The 16,083-nt window shown below is 39.4% G+C and overlaps 1 protein-coding gene across 4 annotated transcripts; it reads right to left on the reverse strand.

Annotated features, from left to right (window-relative positions):
• Nucleotides 1–1,952: 1,952 nt before the first annotated feature.
• stat3 (signal transducer and activator of transcription 3 (acute-phase response factor)) lies at nucleotides 1,953–16,052 on the reverse strand. Of its 4 annotated transcripts, none has more exons than XM_037087821.1 (24): nucleotides 15,818–16,052; nucleotides 12,195–12,344; nucleotides 11,411–11,654; nucleotides 11,137–11,229; nucleotides 10,932–11,013; nucleotides 10,704–10,804; nucleotides 10,039–10,190; nucleotides 9,538–9,696; nucleotides 9,138–9,230; nucleotides 8,985–9,044; nucleotides 8,827–8,856; nucleotides 8,629–8,722; nucleotides 8,488–8,535; nucleotides 8,295–8,378; nucleotides 7,206–7,304; nucleotides 6,940–7,075; nucleotides 6,792–6,844; nucleotides 6,600–6,694; nucleotides 6,282–6,421; nucleotides 5,976–6,194; nucleotides 5,812–5,854; nucleotides 4,382–4,441; nucleotides 3,418–3,515; nucleotides 1,953–3,172 (listed from the first exon to the last, which is right to left on the reverse strand). In XM_037087821.1, the coding sequence occupies exons 2-24, from the start codon at nucleotides 12,320–12,322 to the stop codon at nucleotides 3,132–3,134; spliced, it is 2,352 nt and encodes a 783-aa protein (XP_036943716.1). In that variant the 5' UTR covers nucleotides 12,323–12,344; nucleotides 15,818–16,052; the 3' UTR covers nucleotides 1,953–3,131. The 4 variants fall into 4 exon arrangements, with proteins under 4 accessions (XP_036943716.1, XP_036943715.1, XP_036943718.1 ...); XM_037087820.1 differs by having other exon boundaries at nucleotides 5,973–6,194; XM_037087823.1 differs by lacking the exon at nucleotides 4,382–4,441.
• Between the last annotated feature and the right edge of the window lie 31 nt (nucleotides 16,053–16,083).

The following is a 16,083-nucleotide window of genomic DNA, read 5'->3' on the forward strand; positions in this document are numbered from 1 at the left end:
AAACCGAAAATTCCCCCCCGTGTCATGCCGCAGAAAATAAATGACTTCATTTTCCCACATCTATGTCAAAAGTCATCATTCATATTAGCAGTTTCCCTCTCTCTCTCTCTCTCTCTCTCACACACACACACACACACACACACACACACACACACACACACACACACACTGCACCCTGTTGAAGCTCCATCGATTCTTCAGATTGATAGGCTGCAGGCATCAACCAAAGGCTGACAGTTGCTTCCTCAAACAGCTGAGTCAGCAGCTGCTGACGGTAATAAGTGTACATCTCCACACCCCCTCTTCTCCTCAAACCACTGTGTTCATTTCCTATCACCAAGACAAACAAGTCACACATGAGAGCAAGCGCGCAGTGTGGAGCGGAGAGGCCAAGTGATGCAGAAACTGCTCCCTTACTGTCACTGCCTGCTTTATCTCAGCTGTCACGTACTCTCCAAACGGACCCATGGGAACCCCAGCGGTCACGCTCGTGCTGATGGCATCGGTGCTACATTATGGCTGAAGATGTAGTGGAGCCGCACACGTGCTAACATGGAGTTTCCAGTCAGGGAAGTCCAGTGATCCCCCAGTCAAGAGCTCTGTCATCTGAGGGAGGCACAGGCACAAGCTCGTTGGACTCAAAGTGAAAATAGGAAGTGTAATGACAGGTCACCTCTTGTGCATATATAGGATTCCAGCAACTACAAGAAAAAAAATAACCTTTCAGATTAGAAAAAAAAGCAATTATTTCTAATCAGCAGCAATTATAAATCCAAAGGCCCTCTTACAGTTTTTTTGCCCTTCTCTTCATCATCACTTTTATTCGTTCAAACTCTGGAATTTTATTTGGATTTTGTTTAAATACCAATTTAAAAAAAAAACTGTCGCATTGTGTCGATCTTCCGTGTTGCATGTCAGCTAGCCTGGTTGTTTTTTTTGTAGATGACTGAATCTTTTCCCCTTTTTTTTCATGGAAAACCATCTTTACGACATTACACCTCATCTCTTTTTCCCCTCCAGCAGGCTTTGCCAGATGAACGGAGGCCCTGAGTTAACTGCTTGCAAATAACTCATAACCTTTTGCTTTATTGCCTCTCCTAAATCTTTGGAGTTCCTCTTTGGTAATGATCTGTCTTCATTGGTTTCCCCCGTCTATGGTGGCGCATTTCTTCATGCATTTCCCTTTTTCCTGGCGCTGGTCCTCAGCCAGCCTGCCTTGAACATCATACAGTCTCCAATAAAACCTGTTTTACATTTGGTTGAGCTAGATAAGAAAACTCTTGTAACGTCTGGTGTGACGGCTGACGTCACTTCAACTTGAGTTCACACCATCCCGGTCCAGACTGAACCTGAAACAGCGATGTCGTCACACGGGATCATTTGATCTGGTGTCTGTTCTACACTCATCGTCTTCAGTTTCTCGGCTCAGCTAAATATTCAAAAATGAAAAGCAGATTATTTTCCTTTGCAAATCAATTGATGCGTAAATCAGTGAATTATGCATTACGTTTATATTCTGAAATATGTTGAATAAGCCGTGATGGTTTTCTAAAATGCTGGCAGTTGTTAAGAAACATGCTTTTGAATAAACTTCATCTACTCCTGCTCCATTATATGCAGTTGCTTGACTTTTATTCTGCAGCACATACATTGGTCAAAAGATTTTCTTGAAATTATTTCAATATCTTTAATGTGTCCTTCACACTACTGTGAAGCAGGAAACATAACACTCAGCCATGACTGCTGCTGTTATCTGAATGTTTCACAAGTTACCTGTTCAAAGTCAGACTGTATTTTCTGGATTTATGAGTCCACCGATAATTTTATATCTAAGAGGTGACATGGTAAAACATTGTTCTATATAATGTGGATAATCAAGAGCGATAACAGTTCTGATTCTGAGATGCCGTTAAACAATGTCAGTTTTTTACACCAAAAGATAATGTGACAACTTTTAGTGCTAACTTGTTTTTATTGCCTTCTGTCCAATAATGAATAGCTGCAGCATATCTTACAGAAAACCTCTTGACAATTTTATGGCATGACGGACAAACAAATGTGGCTTGGATTAAACTCAACTGACAGGGTTTGCTCAACAGAACGAAAGATCAAAAGTCAACTGCTACAGATATCACCGTGTACACTCTGTTAGAGTGAAATATCTCTCTTTAACATCCATGGTTAAGTTGATTACAAGTTTTTCCCTAACACAAGTCGTTCATAAATGATTTACATTACATATTCCATCATATCAGGTGAGTTCAGGCACAATAAAGAATATTTCAACTACCAATTTCAAAAGCAAGTGCAATTCTCGTGATCACAAGTTACAGTATTCATGTGGCAGTGACAAAGAAACTGTTACCAGAGCATCATTTCTACTGGTTATGTCACATATGTTCTCACAACACTTTGCGGGGGAAAAGTTTACAAGAAAATTATCTTTTAAGCGTCTTAAATTCTTTGTCTTCTTTGTTCTCTGCAGTTTTTTTTCTACATGAAATATAAGAAATATTCCATTTGGAGATTAAAACAACAACATAAGACAGAAAGTATTACACTAAATGAAACCAAGGTATGGTGGAAAACCTGTGACGTTACATTTGGCAGGGACTAAAAATGCAACATAACGTATTGAAAAAGACGATTAAATGCATAAAAACGAAACAAAGCACAGTTCAAAAGCGGCATAGCTTATACAACAATTATTCTCATGACATTTTCTTATTCAAAGAAAGAAAACACATTAATTCATAACCGTTTTAAAAGTCAATGACGCAAAAATACAATTCTTTCCAAAAACACAATTCCAGACACTTATAGGTACTTAATATATCTATGAAGATGGTAAAGTACTGAATGGGAGCACAATGCTGTTTAAAATACAACAGGTCAGTATCAGTCAACCATTTCCCACAGCTGAAGGTGGATAGTCAAAAACATTTTCAAAAGAACATCTTTTAAAATCAATTCCCTCTGGTGTGAAAGTGAGTCATTTCTTTCTTTCTTTTTTTTTTTTTTTTACACACGAACAAGGAACAAACTGTACAGGCAGAGTGTGTGTGTGCGGAGGGAGAATCTTCCATCACAACAGAATATCAAATCCCAGCAGAGAAGGAAGGAAAACTTCTTCACATGGGTGATGCTACATCCATGTCCAAAGTGAGTGAATCTGTGGAAAAGTCGCAAAAACAAACAGCTTTTAGTTTTGCTTCTCAATCAAGTCCCACAGTGCATGTTATTCTTCTACTTATATCATTGTGAGGATCAATTTAAGGTTGCAGTGCTGACATTTTTGGAAACTTGAGGCCTCGGGTTGGGGGATGCAACTGTGTTGGTTAAGGTTAAGGGACTACCGTATTCAGAAGTCATTGCAAAGATATGTAAAAATGTACACCGTGTGTGTAACCGACTCACCCAAATGTCCTGGATTAGCTTCAGCTTCATTGTGCATCAGAGAGTCAAGGGTGCGAGGCGACATGGGGAACAGGTCACTGGTGTTTCCAGAGTTTGTGCTGTAAAAAAATAGACACAAATAAAGAGATTAAATGTTAGTAATCAAACTGAAATGCCTACCAAGGGTCATTCACACATGTGCACGTGGATTCCTGCGATACTTTCAGTATAACTAAAGTGACAACATCTGTCGTCACAACTTCATCACACTAACCGCAGGGCTGCTATAAATAAATGGGGTGTGATTCGGCTACATTGTTTAAGACACATATGGGTGAGTAATGAGTCTAATCATAGCAAGATGAGTCAACATTCAGGTCAGTGTGCAAAACCATGCCCCAAGAAAGAGAGCAGATGAGAAATGGGATGGATATGTGAAAAAATACTGATAAATATTTAGATATAATTACCAAAACACATTAATAACTAAACCTGGGCAGATGTTTAGCATGAAAACGTGACAAGAGTTTATAGTCAAACAGGCCATTATTACACAGGCTTAATAAAGTTACATTTTCTGTCGTTTTGTTTCCATCTCTGTTCAAACTGAAATGTTTTTTTTCCATGTCTGTTTTCTCACGAAAATATTTTTCTCAAAAAAACAAAACAAAAACTAAAATTATCTTACATTTCTTTCCAGTTTTCTTCAAACATTCCTGCACAAATACTTCATGCTAGGATTGTTTGAATTAAAAAAAATGTTCTAGTTGAGGAGTTATGACACAAATGCCTGGGATCCTTAAACCAAACGAAAAACTGATGGATGGCAGGGAGATGCTAATATATTAGGACCAGGGAAAAAAGTCAGTGAGTTAGAATGACAAAGTTAGAATGACTGCACCAATGCCCCTGAAACCCACCTATCAAACACACAAAGTGACAAGACGCACACAAAGCCCTACATGCCACCCCCCCAAGCGCCTACCCTGGGAATCCGTTCCCAAGCAGCTCACTGTCCGGCAAGTCCATGAACACGGAGGGACACCTAAGGAGACAGGTCAGGATCTCACTGATCAAACCACCACAACGCCATCACAACCCACGATCAACCAAAGCACACAGGGTCGACTCGCCTGCGCATACACTCCCCTGATCTCAGTCAAAAGCAAGATCAACTCAGAGTCCATGCTTCATTTAGCTACTTTCAATATTGTAAGCTTTCTAATCAAGCCTGGAAATAATGATTCATTTCATTGTCGGCTTATTTGCTGCTAATTGTCTCAATGAATTGATTAGTTCTTCGTCTATAAAATGTCAGAAAAAGGTGAAAAATGTCACAGTGTTATTTAAAGGCCAAGATAACATCCTCAACTGTATTGCTTTTTTCCAAAACCCAATAATATTCAGTTTCCTGTCGAAGAGGAGCAATCAAACCAGAGAACATTAACATACACAAAGCAGGAAACAGAGAATCAGGCCATTTTTTTCTTTTAAAAATGACACGTACCAATTATCAAACTCGTTGCGCAATTTCCTACATTTTTCCTCTGCTAATGGGAATGCATACAATTTCTGAGGTAAGGTTGTTTCCTTGTCGCTAATTAGTTTATTTTTTGGATCACATAAAAAGACACACACATAAATAGCCTATAAGGGCTTTTATTCGCTTTTCTCTCATTAAAATTCTGGGACTTATGAATATGCAAATTTTTTTTTATCATTTTCATAAGTTTAACTGCTTACTTGTATATGCTGATCATTAGATCAGGGATGGCTTCCAAAATATTTGTGATGTCACAGATCATGCGCCTAAGCGTAACTCTTAATATCTTATTTTCAATGAGCACAAAGTTAATGTACGCTTTCAGCAGTGAACATGAAAACAGCGTTTTGGTTTCACCCTACATGGTGAGGTTCTCACACTGATCTTTCATTTCGGGGTGGCCACAACATGGCGAAGAACAACAAGTGTCCTTGTTATATACATATTGAGAGTATCACCATGAGTGGGTACGTTTGAAAACAGACGATGGTCTTGGTTTTGCCAGCTGTAAACTGTTACCTGTCTAAACTGAACCTATACACTATAATTTGCACATATCAGAGTTAGCAGTATTTGGTGTGAGCAGGGTGATGGTTCCTCCAATGTCTCTGATGACTCACAGTGACAGAAAATTCTCTTCTAGTTCTCTGTTCTCTTTTCCTTGAACGTTTAGCAACGACACATGTACAAAAAAAAAAAAAATTGAAAAAGGAAGTGCTGATCTCGAGTACGGATGTTCGGAGAACTTGTCCCTCCAAAAAACCCAAACAGAAAGTGATAAATGCCAACATAAGCGGAGGACACTGGGTGGCATGAGAGCTTCCCATAAATACTGATGACTACAAGATAAGGAAGGACTGACAAATACTTACGGGGTAACACAGATGAACTTTGTCTTCAAGTATGGCACAATAGCTGTCAGGAAAAAGAAAATGTTACTGACCACCATTAAAAGAAATAACATGCAAAGTAATATGTGTAGTTTTAACTCTTGCACTGCATAGTTAGCACAAAGAACAAAGCAGTGACTTACTACCTGTAGGGTCTCCTCCCATCTCTGGTTCAGGAGCTGCCTCTGGTCGGCAGTATTTCCCAAAAGCTTCCTCTTTGGGGATTTCAGGGTAAAGGTACACAAGAGGTGAAACCAGGATGTTGGTGGCATCCATAATCTTGTAGCCCATGATGATGTCAGCAAAAGACATGCTGTTGAGCTGCTGCTTGGTGTATGGCTCCACTGACTGGATCTGGGTTTTTCCTATGAGCATTCAAGACAGTTCAGTTTCACATCAGACAATAAAGTAAATCCTTGAAACAGTGTGAGAGAAAGTCCCAAAATACTCACCACTGATATCTTTCTCTACCCATGTAAATGTAATTCCCCCTTCCTTGCTGCTCTCACTGAAGCGCAGCAGGAAAGTGCCGGGTGGTTTTGGACTAAGAAGGGCCCTCTCCCTCTCCTTACTGATAAACCCCATGATATACCTGTAGAAAAGCAACACAACAGGAAGTCATATAAATAGATGCTTAATTTCTAAATAGCAAGCCTATTTTTATGTTGTTGACCATTGCTTTCCAGAAAACACCTTCTATAATATGAAATGCAGCTAACAGGCAATTCCAAAGACCTCACAGGGACTGTAAACAAAGGACGACCTCTTACCCTTCATTCCACAGTGCCAGGATATACTTCTTTACCAGGTCAATAATGTTGTCCAGCCACACCCAGAAGGAGAAGCCTTTGCCAGCCATGTTTTCCTGTGAAGAGGAAGGAGAATAAAAATAACTCACATTGAAGCAACACAATGGCAAGATGGCAGACTGAACTATATGACCATATGTGGATGGTAAGTACCTTACAGAACTTGGCCCAAGTGATCTGACAGCCAGAGTAGTTGACACAAGGCCCTGGATTGAACAATTACATAAAAACATCATACATTAATGTATATGACACAGTGCAAAGGGTTAAACATTTCAGACTTTTGGGTGTGACACCTCACCTAGTAATTTCTCAGCAAGTGTGGTGAGCTGTTCAATGGTCAGGCCTCTCTTGGTGGTAGATGAAAACTGCCAGCTTAACACCTCAGCCACCTGGTCCCAGGTCCCCACTGGAGGCTTGGTGAAGAAGTTCACATTCTGTACAGAGACACCAAGGTCAACATAGTTTAAAATATCTTTGTTTTGTTTTTTAAAAATACAACTGTAATGTGGAAACGCTCTTTCCAAGCATTGTTCAGCCCCTCTCCACCAGAGGGAGCTGTCTTACCTTTGGGTGGTTAGTGAGCATGTTGTACCACAGAATGGAGGCCCAGGCGTTGGGCATCTGGCAGATGTTTGAAATGACTACCACAGGCAGGGAATGAGTCTGCACAGAAGGGGAAACATTCATTTCAGTATGTTAATACGACCTTCTCTTTAAACAGTTTGGTTATTCCTTGCAGACATTTACTCATAATGAGAAAAAGCTCTGCTTTGTTTTCACTGTCTTTTCATTCTCATAATGACACTTCCTCGGGACATACTTCTGTTGATACCTCTGCCAAAGAGGTCAAGATTTCACGAATATTTGTTTGTTTGTTTGTTTAGAAACTACTGTATGGATTTCCATGAAACTTTGGTGGAGGTTTGATCTTGGCCCAGCACAGACCCCATTAACCATTGGTGCAAATCGGGATAAAGGGATGGATCCAGGAATGTTTTTCTCTCTTTCTCAACATAGCAAAGTGATTTTTAACATGCAGATGTAAAAATGTGAGAGCCACAGAAGATTCATCAGTCGTGGCAAAAGGTTTAACTTCAATTAGTCAAGCAATAAAACATATTAGAATTGCATCCATCTGCCAGAGGGAGACCTCTGTTTTGCTATGAACTCAAACATTATTGTGTTGGTGGATGTTGCTATGAGACGACACAGCTTGGTGTATCTTCACTCAGTGTTACACACTTGTGGATGCAACTGCGTTGGAGTTAAGAGGAAATATGCAATGCTTGATGTACTGGACATGAAAGTTAATTTGGTCATAACATACTCCTTTTGACACCCAAATGACAGGTGTCCACATATTCAAGGAAACATTTTTCTTCCCACAGAGTACAGGGGAAAGTTGTAAAAATCAGACTTCAGTAGAAATATTCAGTGGCATTTACTCTACTCTACACCATCAGTGGAGTAACATGGGTCAGGTCAATAGCTGGGTTGACGTAGGAGCTTCATCTTTAACAGCTTACCAAGAAGCTGGGGTGGGCGACAGTGTGACTTTATTAATGAGTCATTCGTCTCACTTTGTATGGGCTGTCATAGAACAGTGTATCTATACAGTTTAGTAAGTTAATGACATAGAGACACAAGACTGACCTCCAGATCAATCTTCAGGCCTTGGTGATAGACTTCTGTCTCAAAAGTAATAAGATGGAGCTCCTCTGTGACAATCAGGGAGGCCTAGAGGAAAGCAGATTATTTAAACCTCTTCTGCATGAAAATGATCTCATTTTAGAAAGAAATCTGAGCATTAAAAATAGTTCCACCAAGGGTCAGTAATAGTACTTACATCACTATTGGTCCGGCCACCATTGCCACACCTCTGTTCTCTCAGGGTCTGTAACAAACAGGAAGTCAGAGCTGCTTTGTAGACTTTTATCAGAGAATTCCATCAGTGTCATCTGGTAAGAATTTTGCCTCTATAACTCACCAAGTGTTTAAACTCTGCTGACAGGCTGCCATTGTTGGACTCCTCCATGTTCATAACTTTTGTGTTGGTGCCAAGGATGTTAAATTTTCGTGACCTGAAAAAAATGAAAATAAAAAGCAATCAAGAAGCAGCAGAAAGTGAGGTTCTTTTCTACAGTAACAAAGTAAATAATCAGGGTTGAAATTCTGAAAGTCTTACCCTCGAATGGCAGCCACATCTCCAGATTCCCTGAAAAACAAACAATTAAAATAAGTAAAGCAGTAAATTCTCCAAAGGTCTTCAGTCAAAGTCAGTGCCTTACTGATAAAGTATTAATAAAAATGTCCAAAATAATCTCCAAATAAATTAAAACTCACTTGTCAATGCAAACTTTAATTTTCAGTTGGTAATTGAGTTCAGGGAACTTAACAAGTAACCTAGAAATGAATGAGAGAATAAATTGTCAGGACAGTTCATTAATTGTTAAAATAAAAATGCACATGTTGTCTTTGATGTGTGTTGCATTTTACCTGACTTTATTTGTGAACTGCACTCCTGTTTTGATGACCAGAGGTCTGTCTGGATGCATGGGCATACAAGGCTGCCTTTCCACCACAAAAGCACTAGAAGAAAGAGCGGATCATGTTTCAGAGGAGAAATTCCATAAAACATAGCAACATATGGTGAAGAGAATCTAAGGTCAAAGGTCTCTTTGCCCAAAGGCTAATGACTAACAGCTCTTAAGTGCATCTTTGTCTTCCATCTGATGGATGAATGGAGATGGTGACAGTCCTGTGTCATCAGTAACTGTAGCTTTGCGTTGTTCCCCATTGATTGTTTCTAAAGGTTTGATTTGATTTCACTTTATTATAAGAATATACAATTTGGACATGCAGATCATGTCTGTCAACGCTTTGTCACACGCAGTACCTCTTCATCAGGTTTCTGAATAAGTCCACGATCTTCTCCTCCAGGGCGGGCCGGTGCTGGATGATGGGGTCTCCTTTGTAGGACACCTTCTGCTGAAGCTCCTCCAGCTTCTTGATCTGCTGACGAATCTGGAGCTGAGACTCAGCCAAGGATGTGATCCTGGTTACAAAAATCATATCAAGTTAAAATTAAATGTTTGAATGTAATGAAACATGTCTCTATTTGTCAAACTTACTTGACAGTACTAGGAGCAGCAAAGTGGGTGGATGTTTTGTTTTTTCATTTGATTCAAATATGTAAGTTTTATTATTTAATTGAATTTATGATTGAGATATCTTATTTACCCGATTTCTACAGAAAATACCCATGAATGTTGTTTATCTAAAGCTTTCATCAACTACAAAACATACATTTCTTTTATTTTCAGAAGCTTTTAAACATAAATAATCATGTGACCGACAATCGATTTAGGAAAGTGTTTAAAACTTGTATCCTAATTACCATGTTTCGAGGCGGTCCAGGCAGATGTTAGGTGGTCCTCCAATGCAGGCAATTTGCTGCCTTCTCTTCCAGTCTGCAAGTTCTTCATCTGTCAAGTTCTTCTGTACATAATCCATGGCAGTCAGTAAACCTCCCATCTCTGTCACAATTTGCTGCAAAATGAGGAGCACAGGAAACATTAAACATGGAAATAATCAGTTATCACCTATCTGTGGTCTGCCACTGAGAGACTGTTTAAAGTGCAGTGCCTTGATTCTATTCGTCTCAACATTGCATGTGCAAAGCATTTTTTGCAGTTTCATAATCAGCATTTCAGAGGGTGAGCGTGATGCTTTGTAAAATGCAACATTGGCAACAGTGGGGTATCTAGTCTAAATCCGCTGCAGTTTGTGCCCATTAACAACCATGAGCTGGGTGTGTCCATGTAACACATCACTGTAGTATTAGAGGTGTTGCTCCACTTGTTTGCAAGTTCTTTTGATATTATTATACTCATAAACTTTTTGGACATGCTAAAATGTGCAGGTGAACAGCCTACTTTTACTTCTTGTAAATCAGTTATTATCTTCTTGTCTTCACTGGAAGCATTTGAGATAATTCAAACTGTGAAAATTCTTTCTTCTCCGTCTTTGAAGTTAACTCACAACACAAACATAGTAACTCACCCTCCTGAGCTGGTCCAGGGCACTCAGCATCTGCTCCAGCTGGGCCATCTTCTGTCTGGTAGCAGCCGCTTGACTATTCCCATTAAGGTCCTGGGACAACTCTGGACAGAGGGGGAGACATGTCATAGATAAGGAACCAAATATATTAATATAATCTATAGCAAATAAGTATTCATCTTAGAGTTAAATATCACAGCCAAAACTAAGAAAATCTTAATTAAAATATACCTCCTTGGCTTTTCAATGTCTTGTAATTGAAGTCAAAGTCATCCTGCAAGTTTTCGAGCATTTTCATTTTCTGTTCCATATCCTGAAGAAAAACAGATGGTGTGTATGTAATCATGACAAGACTCATTTGTCAAAGTTAGATGACGTTCACTATTCTTTATAAACTGCATATCTAAATACTTAACAGTCTCTGATGGAAACTTACCTGCACACGCTTCCTGATGTCTTGGAGGTTGTGCTCCAGGATCTGCTGCTTCTCTGTCACAACTGTCCCAGTTGGATGGGCTGCCTGGCCATCCTGCAAGACAATGAAGCATATACAAACATGTGAAACCATTGTGCCAATCCATTAATGTTGTGACTTCCTGATGTGGTTTAAAGGGTATACTATTTCACTTCTGTACCAGCTGAAATTCATCAATTGAAGCTCTTTGATGTATTATTAATGCTACAGCTAGGTTACCGCAGCTCTTCTCTACCTGTGCAGCAGAGGTGGCGGTCTGCAGCAGCCTTTGCTCCTCCCACAGACAGCGGGCAACAATGCGGGCAATATCCATCGGCTTCTCCAAGTACTTGCTCTGCAGATGCTGTTTGATCCTGCGCAGGTTGTGCTGGTACAGTACATTGTTCTCCTGCAGGAAGCGGCTATACTGCTGATCTATTTCCCCCAGGAGGTTATGGAACACCAGTGTGGCGTGTGACTCCTTATTGGCAGCGTAAGCCCTTGTAAAGGAAGAGATAAAATAATATTTCTATTTGTAGGTGTAATTCTTTGAGAATGCCAAATTACTCATGTCAGATTGGCTATCAACACAAAAAACAATCACTTTCACCACTGCCTCACTTCCAACACATTTCACTGAAACTGAAAGATATTCTGGAAAGTAAGAAAAAAAAAAAGAAAAAAGATAACTTGGACAGAGATGTGAACCTCTTTTGCTACTTTTTAACTTCTCCCTGAAAAAAGGAAACACCTTAGAGGAAAGCACCTTTTCTGAACACACAAAAGGTAAAGTGTGATATGTAACACGCATGAAATGGTGCAATTACGGAAGAAGATGGCATCATAAAGGAAGGCGTTAACCATGATTTGACAAAACACAATAGCTGTCAGTGTGGCAAGCGATCAGCAATTCATGGTGAGTGGCCCACTGCCAGTCTGAAGGGTGTGGAGGATAAAAGCTACTTCATGGCATACATAGCAAACTGAAGATAACAAGATAATTTTCCATAACAGAGCCAAATAATACAATTATTCCTCACCAGTCCTGACTCTCGATCCAGGGGGCGAGGAACTGCCGTAGTTCCATGGGGAAGCTGTCACTGTACAAGTGGTAGAGTTGCTCCAGATACCTGGTCTCCAGCTGCTGTAACTGGTTCCATTGGGCCATCCTGACATACACCTCCTCAAACCTACGACATAAAATAAGCAAGATACTCAGAGAATATGTCTGGAAAAGGAACATAACAGAATAACTGACGAGAAAGAAATAGCCAAATGTCTGGTTTTCTCTGAAATTTATAAGAGGCCCTCGGGGGGCCTCCTATTCAGCACATTCACTTCCTGTTCAGTGAAAAACTTCGCCTCTACCAAGAAATATAGGTCACCATGAACAGCTGTCAAGTCCCTAAGCAGATAGGCATTAATGATGTTTGGCCAAGGTGTTGCCCCACACACAACAACGATAACCACACTTCCTTTTCTGAGCGTATAGAAAGCTGTTGCTGGCATGGACTCAAAACGAGTTAAACATATTCTCCAACATACTCTTCTGAGGAGCACAATACAACTTGAACAATATACTCTCATTAATCCAAACTCGGTTACTTGCAACAGCAAGCTACACTGCTGCCAGAAAGGCTCTCAACAGTACACCAACAATAACCAGAGCAGTCAGAAAGTAAAGAAAGAAAGTTGTCTCCTCCAGCATCTGTATCAAATGACCACCAACTGAAGCATTTTTATCATATTACATACATTTTATGATTTAATAATACTGATGCATTATCATCAAAATCAAAGTCAAAGGGAAATTAGTCAATACTTGTTGGAAAGTCAGGTTGCACAATACTGTGTTGCGCAGTGCACAAAGCAAAATTTAGATGTAAGAACAGAATTATAGCATAGCTCTGATCCCTGACAACCAATGACACGGTAATAACAAAAAACTCCACTCATCTTTATGCTCTCAGGAGATAGGATACTGTGCTTCCAGCCAGGCAGCACGGATTCCAAAGATAAGTGAAAAAAACAAGCTTAAAGCTTAAAGCTTAAACAAGTACTTCAACTTGCAAACAGCATCTGTTCATGTTTAAAAATTAATTAGTCCGTACACCTGATGTTTTCCCCCTCCCATCCATGTACAGAGTATTAAAAGCCCCTCTCAAAATGAAACAACACAATATATGAACACAGCCTCAATAAAACTAATGAGTTAATCAAGGTTGTCTCACAGAGTGCCAATGAAAACTGAACATTATTACATTGCAACAATTGTATTTGTTTTATTTTCCACTAAGGCTGTGTTTGCTGTTTCATTACTTCGATACCACATGTTCAAAACAATACAATATCCATTTATGGTACATTTGATAGAATCAAAATGCTTTGCTTTGCATCCTTGGCTGAGTCTCAGCTCCAGATTTGTCAGCAGATCAAGAAGCTTTTGAAAAATACATAGATCTACAAGCAGATTTTCAGTTGAATGTTGTACTGATTAGTCGGTTTAACATTAAGGATGGAAAGGTATGTCATGGTAAGGTATACCTAACTAACCCGCATCTCATTTTAAGAATCTATATCATGTTTTAATTTTAAATTTAGGTCAACCTAAAAATAATACATATGTGTTTCAAGTTTCACCCAAATCATTTCAGGGGAATTCAGCTAAAACAATTATTCTTCATTGCCCACAAACGTGACAGTTTTCATGTGATCTACGTTCCTCTTTCATGAACAGATGAAAAAGGTGCATCTGCATGGTGTGAATTTCTGGCCATGTGAAAAGAGGATCACATCAAACGGTTGCTGAGTCATCATCAATAGTGAGAAGATGTCTTTCATTTTTGCATCATCGGAATTAGTATTTCCCACTTTCTGTTTCTGGTGAATTTGGGCCAACACTACCTCAGCTTGGTGTTTCATTTTACAGAGAAGACCCCAAGACTCATCAGTCTGTTTACAAATGTCTTGGCACAATTTGACTTCAACTTTATAATCCACTACCATTATCATATAATTCCACATATTCCATTGTATTCCAGAGTTACTACCAAGTCTACCACTTACTTTAGGTAGCTGGACGGTTCTGATTTACGGGAGAGTCCCTCTGTGATCTTTGTGCAGGATTATCAGTGGCCCAATTTCGACATTCACAGAAGTTGCATTATGCTGTCTAATAATCATTGAACCATGTTTGGCATTGCCACTAATTCAGTGGCTGCTGGACGACAAAAGACGACAGGATTATAGTGATCTGATGATCAGAGGCAAAGATTTGTGTGGAAGGTAACAGGTTTGTAATTAATGTTTTTTTCCCCCCTTATAACTGAATCTGTTTATGTATTCATTTTTTTAGTAATTTTAGGGCTCATCACAACTTCCCAGAGCCCCAATGGACATCTTCACATTTCTACTTATGTCCAGCCAACAGACTAAAACCCAAATACTTCATTTTTTGTCAAAGCTGCCAAAGAAAATCTGCAAATTATTACATGGAAGAAGCTGCTTGAAAAATGAAGATTGATGTATTATAAATATATTTTGCAATCACTTTGATTTTATTTAAATGAATCAACTATATGTTGTTACTCTAAAGTCAGTTCATACATGGAAAGGTTCCACAATGACAAATTACCTATACATTTTGTCTGGATCGCACACATTACAAATGATAGCCTGATGGACCCTTTGAAATAAACTATTTAATACTGATTCATACACAGACAAAAGAGTTTTGCCAGATTCCAAAGCTTTGTAGTCATGTGGCACTAACAGTAAAGTACAATTTGAGTCCTTTAATCATGTCACTGATATTCCAGGAAGTACTTCCTTGAATAAACGCAGAAGGAAGTTACTTTGCCAGAATTTCACTTAAGATCTCTGTAAGCACAGTTGACTACAATGATCCACTGTTACGCAAGTCATCTATTTATCATGTCAAGGGGAAAAAAAAAAAAAGCAATGATCACTAAAGCTAGGAGCCTGATACACTTGACTGTACCACTATGACTCCACAGCTTTACTGACAACTCTTACAATAGTATTTAGAAGAAACACACACCCTGCCTCGCACCTCAAAACAAAGACGACTATGTGAAGATCTGCACTGGATATCTCTGAACCCAGTTTAATGAACCAGTGGATTGAACCCCGGTGCAAGGTGGCATACATGTCGTGCCGCGGATGGAGATGGAGATGGGCGTGACGATTGAAGGAAAACACGTGAGATTTACCTGAATTTCACGGACTAAATATGCATCCAGGTCAAGTTTAAGCAGTTGAGCTTTCTGTTTTGAAATCCTTTTCAGTTCTCAGTAAACCAGGCGACAGAAAAAACGACTTAGAAAAGACAATTTCACTAGATCAGGACTAACAAGTATGTCATTTGATCAATCCCAGATGTAGCTAGCAGTACTGGTATGCTACAGAAAAAAAGAAACAAAACGTAGGAACACTTCAATAACTTCTGTAACATCATGGCCGCACAGCATGAATAACTTATTACCCTGTCACAGTGCTGCAACTGTACTTCAGTCACATTATGGACAGAAGAGATGTACGTGCATTACAGTAGGCTGTTGAAGGATAATAATGAAAACAATCCAGTCTAAGAAAAAAATATATCTATTAAATGGCAAAAGGAGAAGTCGTTAGAGTCGCTTACCTAGCTCGCTGTTAATCCTTTGTAAAGTTTCACCGTCAGAAAATGAACAGTTTTTACTAAAAAACACTGACAGTAACAGTCAGTGGCGACTTTTGTCGTATTTGAACGCACAAAAGCGAGGAAGAAATCACAGAAAGACACCGTAACTCTGTATTTTAGCGTGTCAGCACGGGAAACGATTCTCCGTTGCACGTACAGAGATTTTCACCGAGCCCATTGCAGTCTTTCCAGCCACACAAACCCTACGAGCTACATTATTGACACAT

This window comes from Acanthopagrus latus, chromosome 23, assembly GCF_904848185.1.
Source record: "Acanthopagrus latus isolate v.2019 chromosome 23, fAcaLat1.1, whole genome shotgun sequence".
NCBI lineage: Eukaryota > Metazoa > Chordata > Actinopteri > Spariformes > Sparidae > Acanthopagrus > Acanthopagrus latus.

Bases quoted from the DNA above. Each gene is read 5' to 3' on its own strand.
- stat3 (XM_037087820.1), bottom strand. From the start codon at position 12,322: ATGGCCCAATGGAACCAGTTACAGCAGCTGGAGACCAGGTATCTGGAG. The intron at 8,723-8,826 runs GTAAGACTTTCA...CATTTTTTTCAG, and splicing joins GATGTGGCTGCCATTCGAGG to GTCACGAAAATTTAACATCC. The intron at 6,422-6,599 runs GTAAGAGGTCGT...GCTTTTCTACAG, and splicing joins CTGGCACTGTGGAATGAAGG to GTATATCATGGGGTTTATCA.